The 19,722-nt window shown below is 38.4% G+C and overlaps 1 protein-coding gene across 1 annotated transcript in view; it reads right to left on the bottom strand.

Annotated features, from left to right (window-relative positions):
* LDAH (lipid droplet associated hydrolase) overlaps window positions 1-19,722 on the bottom strand; it is a 113,398-nt gene that overhangs the window by 75,091 nt on the left and 18,585 nt on the right. Inside the window, exon 3 of the mRNA XM_058020106.1 lies at window positions 5,481-5,615. Within this exon, the coding sequence (XP_057876089.1) occupies window positions 5,481-5,615 (135 nt within the window). The remainder of the gene's footprint in view (window positions 1-5,480; window positions 5,616-19,722) is intronic.

Genomic DNA, 19,722 nt, shown 5'->3' with positions numbered 1-19,722 from the left:
ATCCAAAGTTTCTTGGAATGCAGTAAAGACATTGTGCTCTCTAATGGATGAATTCTTGCCTTTTTTTTTTTAACATCTTGTTTTCTGGGTAAAGATCCAGAAGATTGTATCATTTTTCAAATATCATTAAAAAGAGAATTATATTTTTCTTATTTGTAGGTATGGATAAAAAATTCTAGTTCTTTTTACCAAGGAATTAGTTGAATAAGATACTAGAATGGATTAAAAAGCTCTCCACAGAAACATTTTTTAGTAATATTCCAATAGATATTATGTCAACAGACTTAGTGGAAAACCCTGAAAGAAATAAGAGAATGCAGAGAACCTATTTTTCACATAGCCATAAGAAATGTAAAGACAAAGTCCTAGTCCTTGTAATGTCAGCAAAAATTAGTCACTACTCCATCCAACTCAATGGGATATACATTAAGTGGTATCAAAATGAGCTTAATAGTGTTTAAATGAGCTTTATAATTAAATACATGGCTGCTAAGGTATGATAATATAAACACTTAAAAATGTTAACATTTTGAATGGCCAGAAAAGAAAACAACAAGAGCAACTTAGAAATATTTCATATATGGCAAAATTTTAATTTTCTTAGTTTTGATTTTGAATGGAACAAGACTTTTAAACACATGCTTGAAATTAAGCAGGACTGATAAAGTCAATGCCAAATGCCAAGATATCACTCTAAGGATGTATTTGCATAATTATGGGCATGATTACGGGACCTCCATGAATAATTAACTGAATGTGGTTTAAAGGAAAGTAACTGGAGTAGTGCAGCATCCCTAGGGCTGCTTACTTTTCGCACATCTAGATTTCAAGCATTCCAGTGGGTTCATAAGATGAACTGACCATTTGTTTCCTTAAAATAGACACTTCGCATTAAAGCCATACAGCAAAATTCAGATCTTACCAGGCTAAGACAAAAACCTCAACATTTAAATGGCTCCTAATAACTTTTACACATGCACACACGCTTCCTTCCTTAGGCTGCCTTTTCCAAGGAAGGAATAAGGTTTCTGGGCAGCAGCAGTTGCTGGATCACGAGGGGCAGCAGGACTGCGCTGCAGTGACAGTTCCTGTCCCATCCTGTGACAGCAGCCAGTCCCTCTGTGCACACCCTGACCTGGGGTCCCTCACTGCTGACAAACACCCCGTGAGGAGCTCCATGGGATTCATCAGTGCCAAGGCCAGCGCCGTGAACAGGAACCTTCACCTCTCTATACATTAAAAAACTACACTTGGTATGAAATAGTTGTGAAACCAGCATTAATGTTACTGTGATGGCATGCTCAAAACTTGGGGTTTTTATTGTATCTACAGTGTGATACCACTACACTGGGAGACACTGTGTCATATAAACCTGCATTACAGTTAAGCAGAATTTTAATGTATTCTAGGCCATAAACATGACTACAGAGTTTTCTGCATCTGTAATACAGAAATATAACTGACTAAACCTCAAAGGAACTTACACTAAATATAATTAATGATTCTCAGATATTTTAATTGATAAGCCTAGGAAGCAGAAAATGTTGTTGAAATAGAAATTAATGTGAATTAAATGTATGTAACATGAATTAAATATGCATAAGCTTAAAGTATGTATGTGAGATGCCAGCCCAGCTGCCTTCCTACTGCTTTTCTCCCATATATATAAATATGCCAGACATAAATGCTTTTTAAATCTATCACTGCATACCTCAGTGTGGCCACATATCTGCTGTTATAACTAATCATATAGGGCTGAAGCATAGATAAGGATTTGCTGGTCAAAAAACTTCTGAGTACAAGAGAGATTAATTCTGAGGTGTTTTTGTACTGACCAAAGAAACTGCCAGTATCTCTGATCCACCTGATTCAGCAATGTAGGTATTTTCCCTCATCAGCAATTGCTAAAAACATCTATTCTACTTAAAATAAATGAGTCACAAGCCAGCAAAAACTACCAAATGCACAGAGTCCCTGTGTCCATGTAACTTCTGTCCCTGGAAATGTTTAAGGCCAGGCTGGATGGAGCTGTGAGCAACCTGGTCTAGTGGAAGGCGTCTGTGTCCGTGGCAGGGGGGTTGTAACTAAACCACATTTAAGCTCCCTTCCAACCCAGGCCATTCTATAATTCTGTGATACTCAACAACAAGGAAAAGTCCCTTTTTTTAGGAACCCAGTTCTTGGAACACCAAACTTCCATGACCTCCTCCTCTCCTGTTTGCAGCAGTGGAGACCACAATCCCACTCCTTGCCAGCACCACACATTCATGGTGGTACAACATCTCCAAGGGCACAGCAGCAAATGCTTACACAGAAGTGCTATTGGAAAAGTATTCTTAGTTACTATTCATTCCCCTTAGCAAGTGGAAAGCAGCAAAAGTGCCAATTGCATCTGATCAGCCAGATCACAGTTTGGGAATCATGGTCCTAAATAACTCATAACCTCTTATTACAGAACACCACACTCTTTGTCTTGCTCAGGCTACTATTTTGGGCTCTCTCCTGCCAGCACAGCATATCATGATGGTAAAAACTTATGGCTCATATCTGCTAATCATGCCCACACTTCTATCTGTCATTTGGTGGACAACTAGCCAGCAATTAACAAGATTATTAACTTGCTGAAGCATAAATTCAGTTTTACCCAAACAATTTCAGTCATTTTTTCTGGATTTATACCACTTGAGCTAGAGGCAGATTCTCACTCATAGCCAATTCTGCAGTTTCATTAGAAGCCAGAGGGCTGCAAAAGCAAACTCCATTCAGATGAATTATAACAACAGCCAAGAAGCAATATATCAAATAAATTTAAGCTACATACCACTTCCAATTTTTCCTGTAACGCTAGAATTTATTTCTTTTTATGCACAACTTAATTTGAGTTCAAAACTTCACACTGATGGTACATTAACATTTCGGGTTCACATAATCAATGTCTTCACAGATAATTTATTATTCCTTCACCACTTCTCTGCTTTTCCCATACTGTTTCTTAGGATGTAATTCAGTTTCAAAATGGTCTGAAGGCCCTACTCCCCCTGTGTAAAGAGCAAGCAGTGGAAACACTCTTTTTGATGGACTAGAAACCAGTCATTACCTATCTTTTTTCACCAAGAACCATAAACTAAGGCTAGTTTAGCAGATTTAAAGGACACACTATTATCTTCTACAGTCCATAGAACATTAAAGATCTAACTAGAAATTTATTTTGTAAATTGATTATTAAGAATGCCACTCAAAATTTCCTGTCATTCAGAAGGAAAAACATGTCTTGCTGATTTGACTGTGTCTAACTCAGTACTCATCCATATTGTTTACAAAGTTCTAGAGATTTATCTTTAATATTATTTATCATTTGACCAAATATGGTATCATTAAGTAATGAATGCTGACTAACTACTAATTAGGTATATGACATTTTAATACATCAATTGTGCCTCTTTAGTTGATTAAGATATGAATCACAGGATTCCATATTTCTGTAGCACTTGGCAAACACAGACTATTAGGGTAAATAAATTAATAATTTATTTCTGATTTAATTTTTCTTTACTCTCAGTCTCACTTTTCTACCAAAAGTAGTTTATTGGCAGCCCTAAGGACAAACAAAAGCATGCCTTCCATCTTCTTGAAGGACACTGAGGCACTGGAGTGTGTCCAGAGAAAGGCAATGAGCTGGGGAAGGGTCTGAAGCACAAATTTGATGAGGAGCAGCTTAGGGACCAGGGGGTGTTCAGCTTGGAAAAAAGAAGTTCAGGGAGGACCTTATGGCTGTCTACAGCTACCTGAAAAAAGGGTGTAGCCAGGCAGGCAGGGGTTGGTCTCTAAGGGATACAACAGGAGAAAATGACCTCAAGTTGTGCCAAGAAAGGTTCAGCTTGGACACCAGGTAAACTTTCTTCACTGAGAGTGGTTAAGCATTGGAACAGGCTGCCCAGGGAAGTGGTGGAGTCACCATCCTTGGAAGTGTTCAAAAAACAAGCAGATGTGGCACATAATGTGGTTTAGTGGGTACAGTGGCATTTGGTTGCCTTGATCTTTTCCAAATGTAATGATCCCAAGATTCTACACTTACTTCTGTGTGAAATGTTCTAGTTCTTATTTCTCATCCAGCCACAGCAGATGTCCACAGAATTAAACCACTTAATTATGTCTACAGATGTCTACAGAATTAAGCATTGCTATGTATGTACACCTGCTGTCTATGCATGTTTTATGCTAATTTTAAATCAAATAAGAGAGAACTAGAAAACTGTTCTCATTTTTGTAATTTTGCCTACACTTAAGGATTGATGCTGGCCTGTTTTATGTTCACAGTAGTGTTCAAAAGAAATGTCTTTTTAAAAGCTGATGAGGAGAATAAGGACTTTGAAACTGAGGTATAACTTCTGTATTGTATTCAATGAGTAAAATTAGGTTTCAAATAGTTTTGCACAGCGGATTGATTGCTGGGAGCAGAAGTGCAGCAGAGAAATGTTCAATTAATGGTGTGTGCCTCTGTGGAGCAGGGCTTGTAAGAGTTCTCTGAAAAGAAGGATATCATACAGAAGTAGAAATGAAGGGTGTAGCTTTGTTCAGTTTCCAAACTGCTAAGTGATATCTCTCCAGTCAATTAGAAAGTAGTCTGTGATTGATGCCTGCTGTTGGAAAACTTACTTTAGTCTTTATTAGACTTCCAAAATGTACTTGAACTAAATCTTATCAGGCATATTATTCCTTTGTAGTTTGCTACATTTAAGACCCCTTTACAGGGCAGCATAATTCACAATTCAAGTGCACAATTTATATGCTTGCACTCTCTAAATCAGTGGTCTCCAAAGTGGGGTGTCAGCACAGTGTGATATAGGAAGAAAATATCAGAAATGCCAATTTATGCTACGTCGCTGTAGCTTGACCAAGTCCAGAGGACTTCCAACATCTATCAGCTCTCAGGACAGGATTCACTGCAGGCTCCCCCACCTAACTATGCTTGGAGCACCATCTCTTCCTGCAGATCTGCATGTTAAAGGACTCTTAACAGATACACAAGCAACCTCTCCCCTGCAAACACCCCATACTCCAGTATCAGAAAGACTTACATCCAGGTAATTCACTGATTTAGTATGGCTATTTTTAAATTCTGAGATAATTAAATCTCTCCTGATGTACTCCATCTCTGAACTGGACATTTAATTTAAAAATGTACTTTTCTATCTACTCTTCTCAACATAAACACATTCTAGACCTTCTTCACTGTAATGTGTCTCTAAAAACTGCCAACAGTAAACTCTTTTATTCTCCTAAAAGCACATATTTGTCTGGCAAATCTAATTTATCTAAAATACTTCACTAACTTCTCTTCTCATACAACTGAAAATTGTTCTGTGGATATACAATGGAGACATTTAAAACTCATGTCAATCTGTTTTCAATAAGCACAAGTTTTGCTGCTGAAACTGGAAGAGTATAAACAATTGCATGCACAGGTTACAGTATTGTACCTTCTATCATTTCCATCCCACTCGGAGGTTTACAGTGTCCAGCATGGCTCACAACCCAGACAGGATACTGCTGGTTCAGTCCACAATAAAGGGCCTTTATAAAGGTCCTGTAATAACCTGCCAGTCCTGGGTTACCTGCCAAAAAACAAAACATAGAAGCACAGTCAATAATAACCTTCCAACAGCAAGCGATCTGCTTCAAAACAAACTAAACAGCATTACACAGCAATTTGCTAATTTATTTTCTCTAGTACATTTCCAGTTTTCATTTCCCCAATGTTATGTTCATTTCCCCTATGCTATTGAACTTGTTTAATTCCAGTGACCAATGGCACTCATGGGAAGCATTTTACAGAATTACTTCAAAATTGCAAAACCTAAAATTGAAGTCCAACACAAGTGAAAACCTCTTTTTCCATGAGAGGTCAACCAGCTTGCTTATCTATCCCATCCAGTTACAGGAATGTGAAACTAAAACATCACAAAGTCTACAGCATGTATCATGTGATCCAGATGCCTGCTCTCCAAATATCTCAGTGTTACCACTTCAAAATAGGTATGTGGCATTATTACTATACAAAAAGGCTGTCCTGGCCCTAAAAGAAAGGATGATTTTATCCTAAACACATTGGACCAAAAAAATATTTTCCTGCTTGCAACTTCATTTTTTATCTGTCCCTTTTTACACCAGTGGAGAAGCTCTTTCCTTTTCAACTCTTCTGCTCTAGAACCATGGGATAACCTGTCCTCCCTCCTGGTGTCCCAGCAGCTTTTGAGGGCTTCTCATAAAAGGCCGGTGTCTGAATGGCCATGGCTTGCCCTGGGAATTCAGACCACCCTACTCTAAAATCCACTGTTAAACATAGAAAATATCAACAGTCATACATCACTGCTGATGTGGAAACAGAAATATTGTCCCAAAGATAAAAGTACATCTATGAAAGGGATCTCTGGATTGACAAACAAAACTCTATACTTTGCTCCTCCTTTTTTCTTTCTCGTTTGGGTATCACTAGTGATGTAAATTGGAGAGGAAATTCACATGAAGACAAAGCAGAACTTTCCTAATTTCCACAGGATGCATAAAAATTCCACACAGACATCAGAACATAAAATTCATATTTACTTATTTAGTTATTTGATGGTTTTCCAGAGTAGTTACACTGATTTTTTATTATTGTTTAGATGCCAGCAAAGCTCACCATCATGGCTGGGATTGCTCAGTTATGTGTCTTTCAACTCTAACATCAGGCAATTCTTAGTTTGGGTATCATCAACAGCAAAAGGCAGCATGAGCAGTATTGTGTCAAAAGGCTGTCATTTTTTAAGACAAAAACATTCCAAAATTACCAGTGTATTACAAAACAAAAAAGCCTTCATTCAAATTCTGTCAACTCCTCTATATCCATCTGATTGTAATAACAGAAGCTGAGCTGTGAAAGTATTGATAGTGACAGAGAAGGATTAGACCTATAATCAAATTAGTACCTGTGAAAACAGCGTATGGAAATAAAAACAAGGGTTATTCCACTTCTTCTCTTTCTGTAGTGGGTATTTTCATATTTTCTTGTTTTTCTTCCACCCTTTTGCTGTTCAGGTAGCACACAGTAAGCTCAGTGCTGTCCCAAGAGGTTCCCTGAGCCCAGTGCCACCGAGGCACCCAGAGCCACCCGGAGCAGAGCCACGTGCACGGCACCTGGTACCACAGCTCACCCTGGGATGATGCATGAGCACAGGAAGGGAGCCTTTCCCTCTAGGTAATGTATCTCACACATTCACCCCTCACTTGCATGTACTGAGTGTCTCTGGGGGGTTTTAAATCTTAATAAAACTAGTGATCTTAGACAAACATTATTTTTACTGGATTACACACACAGATGTGGGGGGAAAAAAAATCCTCAACCCCAAAACGTCACAATCAGTTATTATGTATTTCTAAGCATCTCATTGTAAGCTTGCCATTAAAGGAGACTTTTAAAAAAAGAAACTTGTTTTGTAAAAACTCCAGAACACAATCAAATTTGTGCAAGTTGATTTCCAGGAAAACAATTTAAAATTCACAAGGTTCACTTATCCATACAATTGCATCACGTTTTCATACATCAAAAATATATAACATGAAGGGCCCCACAGACAATAAAACATAATCTTGACATCATTTGTCAAGTTCCTTGGATTGATGTTACACAGAGGAAATCTGTCCTTCAGCAAGGCAGAAGAAAAAAGTAGCAGCAATCCAAAATCAATTGTGTCTTCTGTAGTACAAACGATCATAATGTTTTGCATTATGTTTAATCCTGGAATATAACACCATTAGGAGTTTTGAGATCTAGGAATCACAAAATTAATCTCAATCATAGCATTTTTTCTTTGCACTTTTTTCTCCTTTAATAATGCAGACCAAGGATGGGGAGAAATGACAGCAGCTTAGACATCTTGGTGCTCTTTTCCATCATCAGCAGGTAAACCTAAGATGTAAAATCTGCTCAGGATTTGGTCATCAGCTGAAGAACAGTGAGGCTTTGCATCAAATATTATACAAAGCCTAAAAAAATCTAATACTTTTTTCAGGGAAAGGAGACTTTTATCCTCTGTTAATTTGGTGTGCTTTTTAGGCAGGTAAAAGAGAAAATCCATAAATGCAAAAGAAACCCCAGTCCTCATAAGCATCTGCCCCTGGTAAGAGACATCTGCGAGATCTGACCTGTTAGGACTGCTACTGGCATTTCAAAATGCCTTGAATGGGTATGAATAAGAACTGCTGGCACACAGGGGAATGAAAATCAACAAGAATTTTAACAGCAAAATTTTCTACAGAAAATTTCTACAGCAAAAATCGCCATGTGTAAAGCAGTTATAAATTGATTCTTTATTGAACTTGCAATTCCAATGGAGTTATTCCAGATTTGCAGTGACCTAAGTAAATGCAGATTAACAGTCCTAGCTCTTGAAAGCTGGCATCTACAATATTTATGACTGAATAATGTTTATCTCATATGTCTTCAAAGTAATTTTATATCTTCTTGATTGAGCTGCTGTCAAAATACTTTATGAGAGGAAACAAAAAAAAAATGAACCTGGACTGATTAAGATTTTCTTCATATAACAGAGTAATAGTAACAGCTAATAGAAATAACTGGGACTTAATACATACAGCAGTCTGTGATCAATAATGTTTTAGGCTGATCTTTGCAACTGATCTGTGTTCAATTAAATTATTTTATTTTATAGATAAAGAACTACCAGGTCAATCGCAAGGGCACCCAGCCAGTGCTCATTTGTGCTTTAAAAGGATTTCCCAGTACAGTAAACCAGAACTGCCTATGCTCTATCACTCAGCAACTAAGTGTCAAAAAATGGAAACCATAAGTAAATGCAGTGTTAACCCCCATGATTTGAAGGTTACTCCAGTTATTTGAATACCACATCAATCCTTAGACACCTCAGGGCAGCTGAATCACTCATGCATGCCAATAAATCTCAAATTGCAGTCATCTGAAGCATGAAGCACATCTTAAGCAGTTACTCTCAACTGTGCTTAATTTTCAACAGCATTTATGTTGTTTCAGAAGTCTTTTAAACAATAGCTGTAAATGGTGACCATAACAGAAAAAGAATCAAGACTGTAATACACTGAGGATTTGTCTGATTTGGAAAAGATTTCCAAGCACTTCATGGAAAGACTGTGCCAAATGGACAACTTACACAGTGAATGAGAAGGACTACGTTATCTGATGTGCCTACTGGCTGCAATATGCAAAGGACTCCTGCCACACTCCCTGTTTCTCTCCGTAACACATGACATTTCACCCAGCTATTCTACATTAAGCTCAAAGTCTTTCCATTTTTAATTTGAAGACGGGAATCCACTGTTTCCTTTTCCGATCTGTTCCACCCACAGCTAACACAAAACAGTACAGAACAACCACGAGTGCAGAGGTGGAACCTAGAGCTATTTTAGGAGGTAAATATTCTCCACTTCTATATACTGCAGATACAGGCTTCCAAGAACTAGAACTACTACTCTTTAGTCACCCATATAAGTAGAAATACAAACATGGCATATAAAGATGCATTTGCCTACCTTTCACTTTCAAACACTCTCCTGTTAATGCTTTTTCCATCAAATCAAGATTTTTAAATGCCATCTGCTTTCTCAATAAGACACTTAAGCAGTGGAGAGAGAACAACTTCTATAAACAGAATATTTACCCGGAAATCACTTCTAAAGAACAACCTTTATCCCAACTTCACATTATTTCCTATGTAATGCATCACAAAGTCAAACTTGGCTTGTCTTAAAATGAAATACTAATATTTGAGATGCTGCACTTCCACAAGAGAAATTATTCAGACTTGATAAATTTAAACCTATATACAGTGCACTGTCAGTGCAACTCCATCAGTTTAATTATGAATGGAAGACAACAAGCACATCATGCTCTCTTAAAAAGTCACAGACCATAGCCATTCCTCACAAGCAATGACAGCTTTTATGGCTTGCAAATTGCCAAGCATTTTGAATTCTTCAGCAACAGAACACATTCATGTCAAATGGAAACCACAGGTAAGAGAACACAAGCACTAGATAGCCCAATGGAAAAAATGTTCCAGGTTAGAAATGAAGACAGTCACCAAAACAAGAAAGAAGCCTTCTGTGCAGAAAAAATGTAAGTCAAAAATATATACAGCTTGCTCAAAAGAAATTGAGACTAAAACATAAAACTAAGTAATTTTTAGCAGTTCTGGAAGGGATAGCTGAATTGAGAAAGATTTATTTAAGCAGTATATAGTAAAAGCCAAGAGTGGTAGGGAGTGAATGAAAAATTGCCATGTAACTAAGCCATCCCAAACAGTGACAAAGTTTCTTTCACCCTGCTTTGAAAGAAGCATTTGGGTTCCATGCACTGTCCTGTGAGATGTTCCCCAGTGCTCCCAGTGGTGTCTCCAGGAGCCTAACCATCCCTGGGAGCAGCGGCTGGCACTGAGCCGTGGTGCTTTATGAACTTCTCCAGCAGTTGCTTTTTGCTTGCTCTGGGACCTCAGCAGGACCATAAAGAATAAAGGCAGCTACATGAATACAAGAAGGGAAATACACAGCCAGCAGTGGGTTTACAGAGAACTTTAAGGAACTGGAAAATATGCCAGCAATTACCATAAATGTAATTTTAGAAATAACCCACAGTTTCAGAATGAAGGGTATGCTGCAGTATTTACAGTATAGTCTCTTGCACGGAAAAAAAAAATGCAGCTTCTAAAAAGAAAAATAAAATAAAAAGAGCAGCTATAAAGTAAATTTGAAATCCAGGGGTGCACAGCAGGACACATAAAAATCATTTTTGTGGTGATGATTCTCACTGTCTCTTCAGAGAGCTGCCAAAGCTCCCAGCTCCAGCTTGAAGAGCTTCAGTGACAAGTTCCTTGCTCAAGGAAACTTAATCTGCCTTTGGCATGTGACCAGCCACCATGGAAGAAGATGCAACTCCCCTATGTTAATGAATGGAAAGCAGCCCACGCAGATGTCAGAAGAATTTAAATGGAGCATGCAGAACACACAATGATGTTCTCACACTTGGGAGAAAAGTGCAGAATCTGACACCGTGGCTGGTGAGCAGGCCTTAAAAGGCAACACACAGGTCTCTCTGACATGCAAGGTCAAGGGATTTCATATAAAACATGTCAAATAACATTGGAGTGACCATCATAAACTCATGTCGATGAAGCTTTCACCTGTTTACACGTCTCAGGGTCTGGCATTCCTCGTCCTGTATCCCTTTATAGTCCCTACTCTAGGGGAGCAGCATCAGCCAAGCAGCAAAACATTACAAGGACGTTATACAGAAACACATGTGAAAACTCTGTTTGATTCTCTCTAACTCTGGAATAGTGAATTTGGCTGGAAAGCACTGTAAGATATTTGCTTGAGTTGTGAAAATAGGGAATCTCAGAAGGATTCAGCCAGGTGTCTGTAACACAGCTTATTAGAGAGATTTTTCAAGAACATTTCACATTTTTTCCCCATATATACCTACACACATACACTGTTATTAGTTTGACACAGCTATAAAACTTACATATAGGATTTTATAATACACATTCTTTGTATATATTTTGCAAAGCCAATAAGCTTGTCTGTTGTTCCCTAATGCTGCTTCACTTTTAGGATAAATGTAGGTTCGTTCACCTCTAAAGAAAACCCACAAACAGTCTGATAAACCTGAATTAACCTAACACAGCTGTTTTTGCCCAAGTGACAAGAATGCCTGAAGCTTGTGAATTAAAATTACCAGCTAAAAATTGTGAGAGTATATACTGGTTTTCCCATGGCAATAATTAACAGCATCTATCCAGGCAGACAAGATATGAAGTCCAAAATGCTGATTTCATCCACTGCAAACCTACTGAACTTTGTAATTAAGCAATATTGCAAGGGTTATAAAGTCCACAGATGTACTTCAAAATGATTTCTGCCATCTCAACCAAAAGAGGTACATAAATACAAAAGAAGCCTTGATTTTAATTTTTTAATATGTCTATAAACTAATGTTTCTTGGAAGGGAGTTAAGACTGAGACATAAAACTGAAATAATTGAGTTCTCAATGGAATAGCCAGTTTTTCACACTTTTCAATAGTAGAACCCAGAATTTTCTAGTGCTTACAATTAAATAACTTTTGTGTGCTGTTTTCCCCATAGTAAATGAAAAATGAAAACATTTAGTTAGATCTCCTAGTGCACACCTACACACATACAGTCTCTTAAGCAGATGAACACAGATATAACTACTAGATACAACTAGGTGGTTGGCCTGACCCAAACCATCCTACAACCAATGCTGGCAGAGAGGCTACTGTGAGTTCTGTGCTGGGTCTGGAATTGCCAGTGGGAATTTTTCAGCCAGCTTCGTGGTCTGAAGCAGCACTGGACCAGAAGAAAACAAACCTCCTAAAAGAAAGAGGGAGAACAAAGGAAGTGCATGAAGACGAACACGAGACTTAATGTCAAATGGGTTCACAAGAAAGCCTATGAAACATCTGAATAACAACGCCCTGATGAGACAACAGCAGCAGGAAAAAGACAAAGATGGGAAAAAAAGAATTCAAACCCAAGATAACCACAAATTATTTGTTTTGTGCAGATACACAGCTCTGAAAATTTGATCACTTTTGAATTATATGCAAGGAGAAAGGAAACAATACACTCAAAAGGCACCAAAAAGAATATTTTCAAACCTGTATCAGATTTTCCTATATTGTACCACTGGTAAGAATTAAAAAAAAATAAGAAAACGCACAGGTTTGGGTGCTTTGGGGTTATTAGTTTTAGCTATTGCTTGTTTTCTTTTATCAAGGTAGTAACAGACAGGAAATAAATGGCAACAGAGAGCACCAAGACAGTCAATTTCAGAAAAACAGACTGAAAATGTGCAATTTTTGTGTATTGAAACTTCAAGAATATTGCATTTGAAACCAACAGTGTAAGATGATTTAGAGAACTAATTTTGCATCTGCCTTGAGTCTTCAGAAATGCAAGATAAAAGAACAGACTCTTCTGAACATGGATAAACCAAAGTTTACCAACACACTTCCTTAGGAACAGACTCTTTGCATTGACACCACTGCTTTTCTGACTGAGGAAAAAGGCCTTGTAGGTGGGGTATTAATACTGGTCCTAAGTAGATGCTCCATGAAGACTTCAACTGAAACAGTTTTTTCAGGAAAACATAAAACACAAATCACTTCACAAGCACATTTATTCACCCATTCAAGATCTATTGCCAAGAGTTTCTGCCTCTTAAGAGAAGGCTGCGACAATGGATAAAAAAATACCTAAAACTTAGAGATGGAAGGCAGTATTTATGTATCACTATGTATTTATTTATTCCTATGAGAGTTTTTTAATCCAACTAGGATAATCAAGGGAAAGGGAAATCGGGACAGTGAACAAAATCTCCCATGCCCATAACAGAAAAACAAGAGCAACAGTTATGACTAACTGAGTTTCTGGTCATACTGTTTTCCATAATCCAGATATTGAACATAATGGGTCATATTTATTTCTAGTACTGATTCAGTGATCCATAAGAGTTACTATCAGACAGAAATAAGACCATGTGTTAACTAGAATCTGAAAGATGATTTTTAGTTTTCGTTCTTTTCAGATACAACTAAGTCAAAATGTTTAATATCAAGGCAAATTCATAGTAGCTCAGGTATTTCTGGTATCAGCTCCCAGAAAGTAAGTACATTATACACTGCTGCTGTAGCTTTAAACACTTTAAATGCTTTGTTTGTACATGATGCACATGGAAACACTGGATTTCCTTCATAGGTAAGTCCTTCACTAAGCAATTTCTTCTTCCATCCTGCCTCAGATATCCCATGAAGAGAAACAGATCTTTTTTAAAATTTTCAAATCAAGAAAAATACCCCAGAACACAACTTTTCCATAACTCTGGCCAACTCAAGCCACTGCGTGCTGCAGGAGAGGGATCACTTCCTCCCCTGATGCTGCTCACACAGCCAGGCAGGAAGGATCCATCCTGAAAATGCCTCATTAGTAGGGAGAGGACACCAAAAGAAGGCTGTGGATTGAGAAATTTCAGTAAGTCACTTCAGCAAGTCCCATCTGCCACCCAGATTTAGTGGAGGGAAGTACTGTCAAACACAGCTGGACATTCAACCATCCTGTCATTACTCTGCCTTCTCAAACTTAACAAGCTCAACTGTGCCAAGCCCCCATCAGAGTTACTTCTGGAGCACTGGGAAATTAAAAAAAAAATGGCATATTTCAAGCCTAGATCTGACATACAGGCTCCTCTCTGCATGAGGAAGTTTTTATTTTTAATGAAAGACTATGTTTTTTTCTGTTCTAAAGACAATGGAAGCTCATGGGCTGACGCAGTAAACAAAGCACAACTGTCAGCATATTTTAAAATATTAGTCACAAACAAGTAGTCCAGAAGCAGCAAAAATAATGAAGAATAGTGTCCTAAGAATCAAAATTTTTAATATATAATGTGGGATAGAACACACACCTTTACTTCAGGGGGTACTCTACAAGCATGCATGTCTTCAGCCAAGCTTTTATTTTGCTATCTTTTGGCATCCACTATGTCTCAGAAAAAGCCTAGGGAAAATTCACTAACATATTCAAAGTTTTGTGTGGATTGAAAACAGAAATCAAACAGGTACAGACAAATTAGTATTATCTGCTACAAATAATGTCCTCAGGAAGTCAAACTATTTACCTCAGTAAGTAAAGGGGAGGAGCATGTGGTACTTATTCAAATTTTATAAACAAACCAAATAATCAGTGGCTAGTAATACTTTAATTTTCATGCACAAACAACTCCAGCTTACAGTATCTTACATGCACAATCACCTGAGGAAACAAGGCTGATCTTGTAATTAAGTCATGAATATTTGCATTAGAGCTAAAGAAATGGCTAGAAAAATAGGGAGGAGCAGCTTTGGAAATATCAGGTAGATATGGGTGGGTTGTTTCTTGATTTTTGTGTGTCTGTGTGTATGCTTTTGCTCCTGTGCAAAGTGCAAACACACAAAATATAATGACATACACCCCATACAAGCACAAGAATAAAAACTGTTTTGCAGTGTTTATGTCTCACTGAAATAAAAAACTGTGCTGTTACTTCCTTACCTGCTGATAAGAAGACCAATCATAGGGAAAGGGAAAAACATTTTATCTTACTCTATGTACTTCTACCTTCATTGTTATGGGGCACAAACCTTTAACTCTACAGTGTAGTCTGTTCTCAGTGATGACTTTTGCATCCCCCATACCAGTTACTGGAGAGTAGGAAAGCCAATTCTTTTACTCAGAAAAATGGGAAAAGTTCATCTCAATGTAAAATACAAATTCTCGGTGTCAGAATCTGAGAACTCAGGGTCAAATGTAAAGAGTTGGCAGCTTCAGCTGGGGCTGCAGTGGAAACAAAAGCAGATGGCTCAAGGGAGAGGCATTCTCAGGGAATCACTACCACCTGGAGAGGCTGGTGGGGCACCAGCTCTTGCCAAGATCTCCAGACAGAGCATGTGAACTCATGTATGTGCTGAGTGCTGGGGACTGACACCATAACTTAACAACAGAAGGTTCTGTGACAAATCAAGCTGAAGGAACTCCCACCTTCCCCCCTGCCTATCATTCCCACCCTCCTACCACGGCTCACCAGCCCCTGAATTACACTGGCACAGCTCTGTGGGGGCCCTGCTGTGAACCCAAACAGGGAACTGCTCCAGCTGTAAAAAGACCCCAGAAATAAATGTATGTATTTATTTAATTCACAGCATGATCTCTCAAAGTATTGTTCTGGCATAACTGAGCGGTGGAATGGCACAGCATGGTGGGAAAAGGAATACCTTATGCCAGTATTGTTGACAAACATTTTGAATTGCAAAATAATGGCCTCAGGAAGTTTTTTAAGTGCTCCAAGCAATAATCTCTTGGATTTCCATTGTCTGGTGAGTCTTAATGAACACTCTACAAATAGTTTCTAACTTCCACACTACTTTACACTCAGGAACATCTGCTTTACACCTAACATCATGGTTCTAACAACTGTGTGAAGGCAAGAGCTATATGAATGGCCAGTCTCCTCGATAGCCACCCACATCTAAATAGAGGTTCAATTGCTTAAGTGTTACCTGCTAATCAAAGCAGGTAATGGTAGAGACTTTCCAGGAAAATTCTAACTATGTTATGCTGATCATGTAAGATTATAATACAGAGAGGTGGAGTACAGGGAAAGACATTATTGAAAATTTTAGGAACACCAGGTAGTTTTCTCTGAGCCAGTGCAATGAGCAGCCCAGCAGGCCAATAACACATTCAAAGATCAAGTGGTTGCTTCAATCCCCATGCTGCAGGTGAGGCCATGATAAAAGAGCACAGCATTTCTCTTCCTCTCTTCAGGAAAGCACTGCAGATTCACAGCCATCCTCTCCACGCAGTAAGGAACAATGTTTTATAGTAAATAATCCAGTCAAGCATAGTATCTGCAGAACTAAGTTTAATTTCAAGCACTGCAAATATCACAGAATGGATGAATGCTGCAACTAAGATAAAATGTAAAAGAGAAATTCTTCCTAAATAGAGTATTTGTGCACACACAGAAGGAATTCTGCTCAGCTGTTTGGATATGAACAGCATATAATAAGGACACAAATCAGATGCAAAAGTCAGACTTTTTTCAGTTCCTGCTGATCAGCCACATGTGACTCAAGTGTGCCAGCTGGACTAGCTGCCATTCTGAGCTCCATAACCCCCCACAGGCTTTGTCAAGAGAGCCAAGACTCCAACAAAACAATATTTTTTAGTTGATTCCCTGGACCAGATGTGTAAAATAGCAACATCTTCACTTCTGAACACCTAAAAGTTCTTTTTTCTCCATTGTTTCAGCTGAAGATGGACAACAGAAGCACTACTCTCTTAGGGATGGCATGATGAGGAAATGAGGAATGAGGAAAAGCAATAGGACTCATGAAAACTTGTACCTTACACTAGTAGTGGTAGGTAAAGATAAACACATCAAATACAATGTTAATATCATGGAAAACATCCACATAAGAAACAACCTCAGCTTTAGGTCACCAGAAATATGTGATACAGGATTAAGAGTGTTATTGTATGAACAGGGGACCTCTGGAGCTTTTTTCAACATAAGTACTTACACTTTAGTGTACTTACACTTTCAGAATTTCACCTAAAAATTCTCATTGCATGTAGAAGCGTTACTTAATTCAACCCCCCAAATCCAAAATTAAATGAATGATTCCTTTAAAAAAGACCTGAAGTACTTTTATGTGATGAGTTATTTTCCTTAATGTCCTTTGCCTATTTATTGCTGTACATTGGAGGTGATGCCTGCTCTGGCACAAGAATTTTTTACAGTGAGTAAGAGTGTAGCTGCCCATAGAGCTGGTCAATGATTTAAACATTCCAGAGAGGAAGTATTTGTTGTCTCACTCTATGCAGCTGTGCTTCTATGTTAATTTACTTACTTGGTGTTAGCTGTGAATGCTAGCTTAGAAGTTTAGGTTATTGTGTAATTACAAATACTGTAAATGTGAATGAAGATTTTTTTGGTGCTTTGGGACACAATTTTGGAGGATGATTGGCCATATACTGAGAAGGAACCCAATGGAAAGGTGGGAACAGAAGCCCCAGCACTCCCAATCTTATATTCTCTGCTCTAATTTAACTTGCTTTACCTCACTCCTCCTAATGCAAATAAAAGGCATTTGTATGACCCTCAACAACTAACATAACTGGTTAATCACTGTAACATGGTCTTATAAAACTACTAATTTTATTTTTTTTCTAATAATACAGTAGAGAATCAGTCAATGCTTACCTGTGCATTCAGAGGAGAACGTGAAGCCTGTAGTATGATATATCTGGCTATTATAGCAATAACTTTGCCAAAACACACTTTTTTTTTTTTCTAATCTTTAGAACAGCTCCCTCTTCTGGCATCCTCTGCTTATACTGTATTTAAGTAGCATACTTCATTCCTTACCAATTTTTAATTCTGTTTGGTTCCCAACACTTAACAAACCCAGTTTCATTGTTAAAGGTTTTCACTGTTCAGTACAGCTGTGAAGCAAAATACAGCTTTTGAAAGGATGACTAATTCTTATCAAGTATCTATCTAAGATTATCCATAGATTTTACTATCTTTTGAAAGTATCCCAATAACAACCAAGAATCCACACATGGAGACTGGATGGCCAGTTCAGGGGTCACATTTGCAGGATCACTGAATTTGGAAGGGATCATCTAAGATGTGAGTCCAGCTCCTCCCTGCTCATGCAGAGTCAGAGGAGGCTGCACACACAGCAAAGTTTTTATTACCTTCACACTGGAGATTCTCAGGGCAGCCACCTAACCCCTCAGTAGGCAGAAATGCTCATGGTGCCATCCCTACCCTCTGGTTCTACAAACTACCCAGAAATTTATGCTCCTTCCTTCGGCATCTGAATTAGCTGTTTAATCAGGCTGAGTGAAATTGGGCCTTAGAGTCCCTTTCTGAACGAGGTGTCATGTCATTGGACTCAGTTTGACTACCCCTCACCTCCCCCCCCCACCAAAGAAAACCCATAAAATCACCAAGAAAAAGTAAACAAACAAACAAACACCCCCCCCAACCCAAACTTCCTAAGAGCTCTCATAAGCCTGCTAGTAGTGACAAAACTGCAGAGAACACAAGGACAGACTTTTTTTCCTGGATGATGCTCTGGTACTATTCTTCCAAATAAGAACAACCAACCACAAAACCAGAAAGAGGAAAAAACTGCCTAATGCATTCAGACAGAACAGGTTCTCAACTTTGTTCACAGAATTGCTGCTGGAGCTCAGTCAGTGCCTTTAGGCACAAAATACACATGACCCAGAACACCCTTTGCCCAGGAGGTAAGAAATCTATTTTCCTCCTAATATGTCTGTCCATTGCCAGCAACATTCCCTTTCCTCCAGCTGCATTTCAAAGGCAAATCATGAACACTGCTATGTGCTGGGGGAGGAGACCCTGGCTGCTGACTTGGAAAGCAGTGTCTGAGAAGATAAAGTACCTTCCCCGAGTAACTTCATGGTCTTGACTCCAAAATCAGATTTTGCCTCACATAAACAGTCTGACCCATCCACACCAGGTGCCAAGATTCCATGCAGGATTCCAGATTATATCCTGGCTAAGGCTGCCAAAAGCTACACACTGCAAGCTCATCTGCTGATACTGAGAGCCCTCAGTACATCTACTTCAGTTGTTGCAGACCAAGTTACAACAGGAAGATTTTGTACCAACAAGGGCATTCAATCGCATAAATTTTGTATGCCCATTCTAAAACCAACCTGAAGAGAATTAAACATGCTTTATACAGTTTGCTGAATGAGGAAATAGATGCTTTTACCCCTTGGTCTCGGTGGTGGCAGTAGACCCTCCTGAAGAACAATTCATTCCAGTAACAGCTGAGCAGAGGGAAAAATTAATAGCTTTCAAGAAACTGGTTTGGTGGGAGCCAAAGAAACAAAATACAGAGAAACTAAGCTTTAGGACTATACAATTAGTTTTATTGAGAAGTATTCTAACATAGTGATTCTTATTCTAACTTTCCTTATGCAGGTGTTGAGGGTGATGACTTTAAGTAATACAGCAGGTGAAGACAAAGCCAGACAAGGTACAGAAAGCTTTTTAGAGTCCGTATGTTACAGTTAAAAATGGCAAT

The sequence above is a fragment of the Melospiza georgiana genome, chromosome 3 (genome assembly GCF_028018845.1).
Source record: "Melospiza georgiana isolate bMelGeo1 chromosome 3, bMelGeo1.pri, whole genome shotgun sequence".
Classification (NCBI taxonomy): domain Eukaryota; kingdom Metazoa; phylum Chordata; class Aves; order Passeriformes; family Passerellidae; genus Melospiza; species Melospiza georgiana.
The sequence above is the reverse complement of the archived record's forward strand: the minus strand, read 5'-3'. Positions and strand labels throughout refer to the sequence as shown.